The 12,126-nt window shown below is 48.7% G+C and overlaps 1 protein-coding gene across 1 annotated transcript in view; it reads left to right on the top strand.

Annotated features, from left to right (window-relative positions):
* Positions 1–12,126, top strand: part of LOC310824767 (uncharacterized protein) — a gene marked incomplete at both ends in the record, with an annotated part of 24,341 nt that overhangs the window by 5,020 nt on the left and 7,195 nt on the right. Inside the window, 21 exon segments of the mRNA XM_083698017.1 lie at positions 376–438; positions 752–829; positions 1,370–1,432; positions 2,124–2,282; positions 2,434–2,592; positions 4,019–4,054; positions 5,072–5,200; positions 5,443–5,502; positions 5,592–5,627; positions 5,909–5,950; positions 6,299–6,361; positions 6,833–6,868; positions 7,002–7,085; positions 7,307–7,372; positions 8,654–8,689; positions 9,454–9,516; positions 9,711–9,800; positions 10,037–10,072; positions 10,339–10,392; positions 11,370–11,426; positions 11,888–11,947. Of these exon segments, the coding sequence (XP_083554143.1) occupies positions 376–438; positions 752–829; positions 1,370–1,432; positions 2,124–2,282; positions 2,434–2,592; positions 4,019–4,054; positions 5,072–5,200; positions 5,443–5,502; positions 5,592–5,627; positions 5,909–5,950; positions 6,299–6,361; positions 6,833–6,868; positions 7,002–7,085; positions 7,307–7,372; positions 8,654–8,689; positions 9,454–9,516; positions 9,711–9,800; positions 10,037–10,072; positions 10,339–10,392; positions 11,370–11,426; positions 11,888–11,947 (1,470 nt within the window).

Raw genomic sequence — 12,126 nt, 5'->3', positions numbered from 1 at the left:
TCTCCTTCTCTCCTTCTCTCTCTTCTCTCTCTCTTCTCTCTCTTCTCTCCTTCTCTCTCTTCTCTCTCTCTTCTCTCTCTTCTCTCTCCTTCTCTCCTTCTCTCTCTCTCTTCTCTCTCTTCTCTCCTTCTCTCTCTCCTTCTCTCTCTTCTCTCTCTTCTCTCTCCTTCTCTCTCTTCTCTCTCTTCTCTCTCCTTCTCTCTCTTCTCTCTCTTCTCTCTCTTCAGGAAGCAATGGAGAAGATGGCGTCCCGGTGAGTCTTTCCTCTGGCACCTCACATGCTGGAACATTCAGCCGTGTTCCTTCAGAAAGTCCCTCACCTCCCTGTGTGTGTGGAGGTCTGGGTGTGTGACGTGTGTGATCTCATCCCTACAGGGTCAACAAGGCTCCCAGGGCTTCCCGGGGCTGCCAGGGGAGTCTGGGGCTAAAGGAGAGAAGGTACCACGCAGCAGTTATGGAGGACAGAGTTATGGAGGATCGAATTGAATGAACTTTATTGAGCCCTGAAGGAGAAATCCGAATTCAGACTGTTCTTTTAGCTGTTGTCTAACACATCTGCCCTCTTCATCTCCTCCTCTTCCTATCCTTCTTTCCTCTGCTCCTTTTCACCTTCTTCCTCCTCTTCCTCTTCCTCCTCCTCTCCTTCTCTTCCTCCTTTCTTCCTCTCTTCTTCGCCTCTCCTCCTCTTCCTCATTTTCCTCCTATCCCACCTCTCCTCTTCCTGTCCTCCTCCTCTTCTCTCTCTCCACAGGGGGATACAGGAGTGGGTGCTCCTGGTTCTCCAGGCCTCCCCGGCCCCCCCGGCCCCCCCAGGTCTCGTAGTGTCCCGGTGGGTATGAGTCTCTCCCCCCCCCCCCCCCCCCCCTGTTCTAGCGTTAGTATAGCTGTCATAATCAGAGTAGGATTTAGTCATTGGAATTGCAGAACCAGGCTAGTCTGTCTGCCTGCCTGCCTGCCTGTCTGTCTGTCTGCCTGTCTGCCTGCCTGTCTGTGTGTCTGTCTGTCTGCCTGTCTGCCTGCCTGTCTGTGTGTCTGTCTGTCTTTGTACTGCAGTATGGAGTTGTAACGTGTCTGTCTGTGTGTTTCAGTATGGAGTTGTAACGTGTCTGTCTGTGTGTTTCAGTATGGAGTTTGTAACGTGTCTGTCTGTGTGTTTCAGTATGGAGTTGTAACATGTCTGTCTGTGTGTTTCAGTATGGAGTTGTAACGTGTCTGTCTGTGTGTTTCAGTATGGAGTTGTAACGTGTCTGTCTGTGTGTTTCAGTATGGAGTTGTAACATGTCTGTCTGTGTGTTTCAGTATGGAGTTGTAACGTGTCTGTCTGTGTGTTTCAGTATGGAGTTGTAACGTGTCTGTCTGTGTGTTTCAGTATGGGAATGATGCATTCGGCTCTGGCTTTGAGGACTTTGACAGCGACACTGAGCTCATCAGAGTAAGACGGGTCTTGCCATAGTTCACGCCCTCATTTCATACTGGTGATGTTCTGATCTGATAGGGATCATTAGGAAGGTTCACTTCTATCTGCTCGCTACTGCGTGGACAATGAGAAGGTGCTGTGGCATTCAGTGGCCAGCAGAGGGAGCCATAGCCATAGCCATAGATCATACACAGAGAGAGAGAGAGAGAGAGAGAGAGAGAGAGAGAGAGAGAGAGAGAGAGAGAGAGAGAGAGAGAGAGAGACAGAGAGAGACAGAGAGAGAGACCACTGTAATGATGTGATGATCTTTGATCAAAAGTATAAAAATATGCACGTCCAGTTCATCAGGTGAAAGACAGAAGAACGGATCATAGAAGAAAGGAATGTCCGCAGCTCTGGTATCCTTCATTCAGATGAATTCAGACGCACCAAAAACAGACAATGTTTCGATCCAAGTATGACCTGGCGAAGATTCTGAAGATCCTGCTCGGTTGGAAACGTTGTCTGGTTTTGTGCGTCTGAATGAAACCACCGTCGGAGCAGGATCTTAAGAACCAAAGCTGCATTTCCTTTGTTCTTTGCTGTTTGTTCCTGGCTAAAGGCACGTTAGCCGCCTATGCTAACTCTAACCATTACAAACGTGGTTGGAAAGTTGGCTATGATCAATAATAATAATACAAATAATTAACTGTCCATTCTCTCATAGGGTCTCCCAGGTGTCCCCGGCCCCCCAGGCCCTCCCGGCCTCCCAGGCCCGATTAGCCCCTACGGCCCAGCAGAAGGCTTCCTCCCTGGGAACACCGGCCCCACAGGTGCCCCAGGGAAAGATGGCCTGGATGGAGCCCCTGGTCAACCAGGACTACCCGTGAGTCCACCATCGTCCACATCCTTAGGACTTTAGATCTGTGCTTTAGGACTTTAGATCTAATTTAATAAATTAATTTTAGAACTTCAGTAGTGACTGTCCTTGTGTCCTTTCTGTAATCATTGACCTGATTCCCGGGTCTTCATTTCAGGTGTTTGAGGATTGGTTTAGTGGCTCTGGTTCGGGCTCTGGGTTCTGGTCTGGGTTTGCCTCGGGCTTGAGCTCAGAGTTCGGACCGGAGCTTGGTTCTGAGTGGGGTTCTGGTTTCGGTTCTGCGTTGGGTTCTGGTGTGGGTTCTGGCCCAGGCGAGGTACAGCCGTGGTTCAGTGTGAACCAGCAGGCTTGGAAAGGCAGACATTCTCTCCAGCCATGTTCCCTAACCCCCCCCCATCCCCCCCGCTCTCATTATGGCTGGTTTAACTCGCCTGTGATGAGTGTGTGTGTGTGTGTGTGTGTATATGTGTGTGCATTCATGCGTAACTGCGCTTGTGTGTGTGTGTTTGTGTGTGTGTGTGTATATTTGCGCACGACTGCGCTTCTGTGTTTGTTTGTTTGTGTGTGTGTGCATTCGCGCGAGGCTGCACTTTTGTGTGTGTGTGTGTGTGTGTGTGTGTGTGTGTGTGTGTCAATGCATTCAGACATCATCTGGGTTATTCATACAGTATGCCCCTGAAGCCTGTCCTGATCAACCCCAGCCCTGAGCCCTGAGCTCTGTGCTTTAACCCCAGTCCAGAGCCCTGAGCTCTGAGCTCTGTGCTTTAACCCCAGCCCTGAGCCCTGAACTCTGTGCTTTAATGAACAAACATGGTGCAGCCATGGAGAGAATCTGCCTTTTACATGATGAACGTATTCTGTGTGCTTTTACTAACTCTGTTGGCTAGCTAGCGGTAGCTCTGTTGGCTAGCTAGCGGTAGCTCTGTTGATCCTACCGGAATGGCTGGAGGGACAACAGAGGCTCATGCTGGCTATCTTTATTCTTTTATTATTAGTATCGTTTATTCTGTGTTTTTAGACACGAAAATAAGTTATTTTGACAGAAATGTTTACATTTTATGGTAGAAAAGTAACTACTACTATTCTGTAGGTTTCAGTGAAAAAAATAAGTTGTTCTACTTTTTTAATTTAGATAAGAATTCCTGATGTAATGATACTTTTAGACGTGTTGCTAGTTATAGTACAGCCTGTATGCCTTACAGGGGAGGCTGGCCGAGGTAGAAATCGGAGGACGGGCTCATTGTAATGCATGGAACAGTATGAGGAATGGTATCAACGTGTATCACATGTTTAATACCGTTCCTGATTCCGTTCCATGCATTACAATGAGCCCGTCCTCCGATTTCTACCTCCGCCAGCCTCCCCTGGTGCCTTGGCATCACGATGCCTCGTCATGGTTGAGTCATGTGACGTGTGGAGGTAGTGACATCATCATGTGTGTGTGACGGCAGGGTCTGGACGGGGCTGTGGGAGCGCCAGGGTCGAGAGGATCGATGGTAAGATGGATACACACACACACACACACACACCATGCATACACCATGCATACACACACACACACACGGACGCGCACACAGACGCGCACCATACACACACGCACGCATGCACGCACACACACACATACACTCACACACACACACACACACACACACACACGCACGCACACACACGTATGGCAGCAGACGTGACTAGCTCGTCCTGTGTCAACATACTAATGCTGATGATGTCACTCTCTCTCCCAGGGTGAACAGGGCCTCACCGGACCACACGGACACAAGGTACTGCTGACCTGTGACCTCTGACCATGTGACCTCTGACCATGTGACCTCTGACCTCTCACCATGTGACCTCTGACCATGTGACCTCTAACCATGTGACCTCTGACCTCTAACCATGTCACTTCTAACCGTGTGACCTATGACCTCTGACCATGTGCACTGTAACCTAATTGTGAGCGGCCTCTCTCTGGCTTTCACCTGTTCACTGTAGCTCAGGTTTAAACAGGTAAACAGCCAGTCTAAAGGAGGTTTAAACAGGTAAACAGCCAGTCTAAAGGAGGTTTAAACAGGTAAACAGCCAGTCTAAAGGAGGTTTAAACAGGTAAACAGACAGTCTAAAGGAGGTTTAAACAGGTAAACAGCCAGTCTAAAGGAGGTTTAAACAGGTAAACAGACAGTCTAAAGGAGGTTTAAACAGGTAAACAGCCAGTCTAAAGGAGGTTTAAACAGGTAAACAGACAGTCTAAAGGAGGTTTAAACAGGTAAACAGCCAGTCTAAAGGAGGTTTAAACAGGTAAACAGACAGTCTAAAGGAGGTTTAAACAGGTAAACAGCCAGTCTAAAGGAGGTTTAAACAGGTAAACAGCCAGTCTAAAGGAGGTTTAAACAGGTAAACAGCCAGTCTAAAGGAGGTTTAAACAGGTAAACAGCCAGTCTAAAGGAGGTTTAAACAGGTAAACAGACAGTCTAAAGGAGGTTTAAACAGGTAAACAGACAGTCTAAAGGAGGTTTAAACAGGTAAACAGACAGTCTAAATGAGGTTTAAACAGGTAAACAGACAGTCTAAATGAGGTTTAAACAGGTAAACAGCCAGTCTAAAGGAGGTTTAAACAGACAGTCTAAAGGAGGTTTAAACAGGTAAACAGACAGTCTAAAGGGTGTCTCAGGTTTAAACAGGTAAACAGCCAGTCTAAAGGGTGTCTCAGGTTTAAACAGGTAAACAGCCGGTCTAAAGCAGATGTAAACAGGTAAACAGCCAGTAAACAGCCAGTCTAACAGGCCTCGTCCTCTCTGCAGGGTGAATGTGGAGACCAAGGGACGGCAGGCCTCCCAGGACCCAACGGATCCGAGGGGAAGACGGGTCAGGCTGGGCTGCCGGGCCCCCCCGGCCCCCCCGGCCCTCCAGGGAACGGCTACGTGTCAGAGGTGATGGTTGATCCTAGGGGAGGCTTTGTTGATACTGTGTAGCCTGTTGGTGTGGCGTTCTAGAATGTTCTAGAGTGTTCTAGAGTGATCTACGGTGTTCTAGAATGACGGAGGTGGTGTGTGTGTGTGTGTGTGTGTGTGTGTGTGTGTGTGTGTGTGTGTGTGTGTGTGTGTGTGTGTGTGTGTGTGTGTGTGTGTGTGTGTGTGTGTGTGTGTGTGTGTGTGTGTGTTGTTTCTTCCAGGACACGGAGGGTTCTGGGAAGAGTGACATGCTCATCGGCACTGGACTCAAAGGCAAACAGGTGTGTGTGTGTGTGTGTGTGTGTGTGTGTTTCTATGACAGTATAAAGTAACTATATAACTATATAATATAACTTGTTGTCTTCTGCAGGGCGCTCCTGGTCTTCCTGGCCCAGCCGGACCAAAGGTAGGACTCAGGGGAGGCTCGTGGAGGCTAGTGGAGGTAGGAATCGGAGGACGGGCTCATTGTAATGAATGGAATGGAATGAGGAAGTGCGTGTTTGATACCATTCCCCATTCTGTTCCATGCATTACAATGAGCCTGTCCTCCGATTCCTACCTCCAGCAGCCTCCCCCGGTAGGATGACATCAGTTCACACGTGATGTTGTGTTTGTCACCATTTGAACTCTGTTTGTTGAGCTGATGGATGAACCTGATTGGTTCTCCTTCTGGCCCCGCCTCTGCAGGGTGACGACGGGGCTGATGGGGCTCCTGGGCTGTCAGTCAAGGTTGGTTGTTTCTCTCTGACTCACTCCTGAACTGACTCTGAATGACTCTCTGAATGACTCTAAATGACTCTGAATGACTCTCTAAATCACTATTTGAATGTCTCTCTGAATCACTTTTGAATGTCTCTCTAAATTACTCTTTGAATGACTCTCTGAATGACTCTCTGAATGCACTCTGAGTTACTCTGAATGACTCCCTAAATGACTCTGAATGACTCTCTAAATCACTCTTTGAATGTCTCTCTAAATTACTCTTTGAATGACTCTCTGAATGACTCTGAATGACTCTCTAAATGACTCTCTGAATGACTCTCTAAATGACTCTCTGAATGACTCTCTCTCATCCAGGGTGAGCCTGGGGATTCTGGACCTGAGGGACTGGCTGGGCTGGCCGGACTACCAGGAGCCAGGGTCAGTACAGTACACACACACACACACACACACACACACACACACACAGACACACACACACACACGCACATGCGCACACACACGCGCACGCGCACGCACACGCACACGCACACACACACACACACACACACACACACACACACACGGTAGCAGACAGAACTGCATGATTAGATCATCACGTGTCGCTAAACCTCAACCTGTGTGTGTGTCTGTCTCTGTGTGTGTGTGTGTGTGTGTGTGTGTGTGTGTGTGTGTGTGTGTGTGTGTGTGTGTCTGTGTGTGTGTGTGTGTGTGTGTGTGTGTCTGTGTCTGTGTCTGTGTCTGTGTGTGTGTGTGTGTGTGTGTGTGTGTGTGTGTCTGTGTCTGTGTCTGTGTCTGTGTCTGTGTCTGTGTCTGTGTCTGTGTCTGTGTCTGTGTGTGTGTGTGTGTGTGTGTGTGTGTGTGTGTGTGTGTGTGTGTGTTGTCTCTCAGGGTGCTAAAGGAGACAAGGGGGATACAGGACCAAAGGTATGTTCTCTTCCATGACCCTCCATCAATCAATCAGTCAATCAGTCAATCAGTCAGTCAATCAGTCAATCAGTCAGACTGACTGGTGGTCATTTCTAGTGGTGGTCCTCCAGAGTGTGTTGTTGTTTCCCAGGGAGAATGTGGTCCTGACGGACTGAGTATCATCGGACCGCCCGGCCCCCCCGGACCACCTGGACCCAACATCAGCCTGCAGGATGTATGTACACACACACACACACACACACACACAGAGACAGACACACACACACACACACACACACACACAGAGACAGACACACACACACACACACACACACACACACACACACACACACACACACAGAGACAGACACACACACACACACACACACACACACATATACAGATGTATTATTTAAGTGTTATTGTTGTTATTTTATTGTTACTCTTCTTCTCCAGCTGCTGCTGAATGATACTGAGGCCATGTTCAACTTCTCAGAGATACGAGGACCCCCGGGTCCTGTGGTGAGTGGAGGAGGCTGGAGAAGGCTGGTGGAGGCTGGTAGAGGCGGGGGAGGCTGGGGGAGGCTGGGGGAGGCTGGGGGAGGCTGGGGGACGCTGGGGGAGGCTGGGGGAGGCCAGGGGAGGCTGGAAGAGGCTGGGGAGGATGGGGGAGTCTGGTGGAGGCTGGGGGAGGCCAGGGGAGGCTGGGAGAGATGGGGGAGGCTGTGAGAGGCAAGGGGAGGCTGGAAGAGGCTGGGGAGGTAGAAATCGGAGGATGGGATCAGAGTTAATAATATTGATATCTGATATTGGCTCATTAGATCTTCATCATGCTTTACTGTGAAGAAGCGTCCTGAAGCTGGCTGTGTTTGGTCGGCTGGTTTAATGCATGAGCAGAGATACTAACCATCGAGTCTGTGAACTGCCTGTTTTAAACCGCCTGTTTTAATGCATTCAGTACCTATTGACCAGAGAAGGACCAGCCAACAAGATCATCAGATAATTCATACTCCATACTTTCACTCACCCATAATGATATGACATTGACTTATTGATTGCATTTGACAGTAGCCCCTGAAATGGCGTTCTACTGTTTCAGTGAATTGAAATTGATTCATCTAGAAACAGGGTTTCTACAACTTGCTGTTACTGTATGCTACAGGGGAGGCTGGTGGAGGCGGAAATCGGAGGACATGTGTGATACCATTCCTCTTTCCATTACAATGAGCATGCATTACAATGAGCCTGTCCTCCGATTTCTGCCTCCACCAGCCTCCCCTGGTATGCTACTCTATGCTACGGTATGCTACTCTATGCTACGGTATGCTACAGTATGCTATGGTATGCTACTCTATGCTACGGTATGCTATAGTATGCTATGGTATGCTACTCTATGCTACGGTATGCTATAGTATGCTATGGTATGCTACTCTATGCTACGGTATGCTACGGTATGCTATGGTATGCTACTCTATGCTACGGTATGCTACAGTATGCTATGGTATGCTACTCTATGCTACGGTATGCTATAGTATGCTATGGTATGCTACTCTATGCTACGGTATGCTACTGTATGCTACTATATGCTACGGTATGCTACTGTATGCTAATGTTTGCTGCAGAATGCCTGCTGCTGTGTATCTGCATATGACTGACGGCTGATTTAACCTATGCCTGCCTGTCCCCCTGCCTGTGTGTGTGTGTGTGTGTGTGTGTGTGTGTGTGTGTGTGTGTGTGTGTGTGTGTGTGTGTGTGTGTGTGTGTGTGTGTGTGTGTGTGTGTGTGTTGCATTGCATGTTGCAGGGCCCTGAAGGCTTGGCTGGCAGAGCTGGATTCCCTGTAAGAACACAATAAACCTATTTAAATACTTTACAATGCTGTTAATATTATCATCATGTATCCAATGTGTTGATGTAAACCCCCCTGGTTTCATGGAGAGGGGGGTAGGTTCCCTCAATGTAGGTTCCCTCTCTGTAGGTTCCCTCTCTGATGAAGACTTGGATGTGACACAGCTGTTAGGATCTTTCTCTCACCTTCTACAGGGCTAATTAGATGACCTGTCTATGGGTTATGGTTAGGGTAAGGGTAGCAGTTAGGGACATATTTCGTTTCACAGAGCTCATTATTTCCATATAGCATAAAACCCTGAGCACCTGAAATTAACGTACTGGAGAGAATGTTAGGGTTAGGCTAAGTTAGGGTTAAGGATAGGATAAGTTAGGGTTAGGCTAAGTTAGGGTTAGGCTAAGTTAGGGTTAAGGATAGGCTAAGTTAGGGTTAGGCTAAGTTAGGGTTAAGGATAGGATAAGTTAGGGTTAGGTTAAGTTAGGGTTCAGGATAGGATAAGTTAGGGTTAGGTTAAATTAGGGTTAGTGTACGTTAGGGTTAGGGTATGTTAGGGTTAGGCTAAGTTAGGGTTAGGTTAAGTTAGGGTTAAGGATAGGGTAAGTTAGGGTTAGGTTAAGTTAGGGTTAGGGTAAGTTAGGGTTAGGGTTAGGGTAAGTTAGGGTTAGGGTAAGTTAGGGTTAGGGTTAGGGTAAGTTAGGGTTAGGGGTTAGTGAGATATTTGAGCCTCTCTGACTGTTCTCCTGGTCCTCATCCAGGGCCCCCGAGGACCGAAGGGAGACTTAGGACTTCCTGGTCTCCAAGGACCAGCTGGACTGAAGGTAGGGGTCAGGGGTCAGGGATCAGGAGGGAGGGTGTTTGTCGTCCAAATACTGTACTGTCAGTGTGCTTGATTTAGCGTGTGTGTGTGTGTGTGTAACTTGGTCGGTGCAATGGAAGCAGTGAATTAGTCACAATAATGCAAAAATAGAGAGATAAAATGTGTGTGTGTGTGTGTGTGTGTGCCTCCTCCCAGGGTGACAAGGGGGAACCTGGGGTGACCATCGCTGCTGACGGCTCTCTGATGACAGGACTCAGAGGACCGCAGGGCCCGAAGGGCGTCAGGGTGACTACTACTCTACTATCTACTTCCTGGGGTGAAAGGTCACGGCATGCTGGTTGTTGATTGGTTACTAGTGTTCTAATCGTGTTTGTGTTTGGGTGTGTGTGTGCCTGTGTGCGTGTTTTTGTCTGTGCGTGTGTGTGTGTACATGTGTGCATGTGTGTGCGTGCGTGCGTGCGTGCGTGTGTGCATGCGTGTGTGTGTGTGTGTGTGTGTGTGTGTGTGTGTGTGTCCTACAGGGAGACCGTGGCTTCCCTGGTACTGCTGGACTCCTTGTGAGTTGGCCTTAATAATACAATACACCAGAAATGTGACACATGATTACGCCACACTTCAAAATATCTAAATATTTAAAGATAGATATAAGCTGTTACTTTTTACCTCATCCAATTCTGCTTTTACTACTAATCTCACCACATGTATCTCCCTCACTATTGTATTTGTACAATACCTGGTACGTGTTGCATCCAGTTCTGTTACAAGAAGATGGAGGAGTCAAAAACATGTTGTTGTTGATGTTGTTGTTGATGTTGTTGTCCAGGGGCCAGCCGGACCCACTGGACAGAAGGGAGAGTATGGTTTCCCTGGGCGATCGGTGAGTGTGTTCTCCTCTCTGTGACAGAGGACAGGGGACAGGGGACAGGGGACAGAGGACGGGACAGAGGACAGAGGACGGGACAGAGGACAGAGGACAGAGGACAGGGGACAGAGGACAGAGGACAGAGGACAGGGGACAGAGGACAGAGGACAGGGGACAGGGGACAGGGGACAGAGGACAGGGGACAGAGGACAGAGGACAGGGGACAGGGGACAGAGGACAGGGGACAGAGGACAGGGGACAGAGGACAGGGGACAGAGGACAGGGGACAGAGGACGGGACAGAGGACAGAGGACAGAGGACAGGGGACAGAGGACAGGGGACAGAGGACAGGGGACAGAGGACAGAGGACAGAGGACAGGGGACAGAGGACAGAGGACAGAGGACAGGGGACAGAGGACGGGACAGAGGACAGGGGACAGAAGACAGAGGTGTAGAGGTGTAGAGGACAGAGGTGTAGAGGTGTAGAGGTGTAGAGGACAGAGGTGTAGAGGTGTAGAGGACAGAGGTGTAGAGGTGTGGAGGTGTGGAGGTGTAGAGGTGTAGAGGACAGGGGACAGAGGACAGAGGTGTAGAGGACAGAGGTGTAGAGGACAGAGGTGTAGAGGACAGAGGTGTAGAGGACAGAGGTGTAGAGGACAGAGGTGTAGAGGTGTAGAGGTGTAGAGGTTGTGTTGTGATGTTGACAGGTGTAGAGGTGTAGAGGTGTAGAGGTGTAGAGGACAGGGGACAGAGGTGTAGAGGTGTGGAGGTGTAGAGGTGTAGAGGTGTAGAGGACAGAGGTGTAGAGGACAGAGGTGTAGAGGTGTAGAGGTGTGGAGGTGTAGAGGTGTAGAGGTTGTGTTGTGATGTTGACAGGTGTAGAGGTGTAGAGGTGTAGAGGTGTAGAGGACAGGGGACAGAGGTGTAGAGGTGTAGAGGTGTAGAGGTGTAGAGGTTGTGTTGTGATGTTGACAGGTGTGTTCTCTCCTCAGGGCCGACCTGGCATGGCAGGGAAGAAGGGAGACAAGGGAGACGCTCTCGGCCAGCCAGTAAGAGTTAGAATACTCTATAACACCCTATATAACACCCTATAATACTCTATAACACCCTATAATACTCTATAACACATTGTAATACTCTATAACACGTTGTAATACTCTATAACACATTGTAATACTCTACAACACATTGTAATACTCTATAACACGTTGTAATACTCTATAACACGTTGTAATACTCTATAACACATTGTAATACTCAGACTAGAGACAGTAGATTACAGTGGATCTGTAGACAGAGGAGTGAGCTGTTATTAACTCTCTCTCTCTCTCTGTGTGTGTGTCTCTCTCTCTCTCTCTCTCTCTCTCTCTCTGTCTCTCTGTCTCTCTGTGTGTCTCTCTCTCTCTCTCTGTCTCTCTGTCTCTCTCTCTCTCTCTCTGTCTCTCTCTCTCTGTCTCTCTCTCTCTCTGTCTCTCTCTCTCTGTCTGTGTGTGTGTGTGTGTGTGTGTAGGGACTCCCTGGCCCACCTGGCCCACCCGGACCCCCAGGACGTGTACTTGGCCTCAACGGGGTAAGTAGTGTCGTATGTACTTCCAAGTACACTTCCAAGTACACATCCATCCTGTACTTCTATCATGTCTCCTCACTTTCAAGCAGAATCACAGTAAATATAATACATACAATAACAGCTGGTTTGGTTCGAGTGGTGATGTCGTCAGGGATAATAGTAATGTCAACACAGGCTGTACA

The sequence above is a fragment of the Argentina silus genome (genome assembly GCF_951799395.1).
Source record: "Argentina silus genome assembly, contig: scaffold_123, whole genome shotgun sequence".
NCBI lineage: Eukaryota > Metazoa > Chordata > Actinopteri > Argentiniformes > Argentinidae > Argentina > Argentina silus.
Note: the sequence above shows the minus strand (reverse complement) of the source record. Positions and strands in the feature narration are given on the sequence as shown.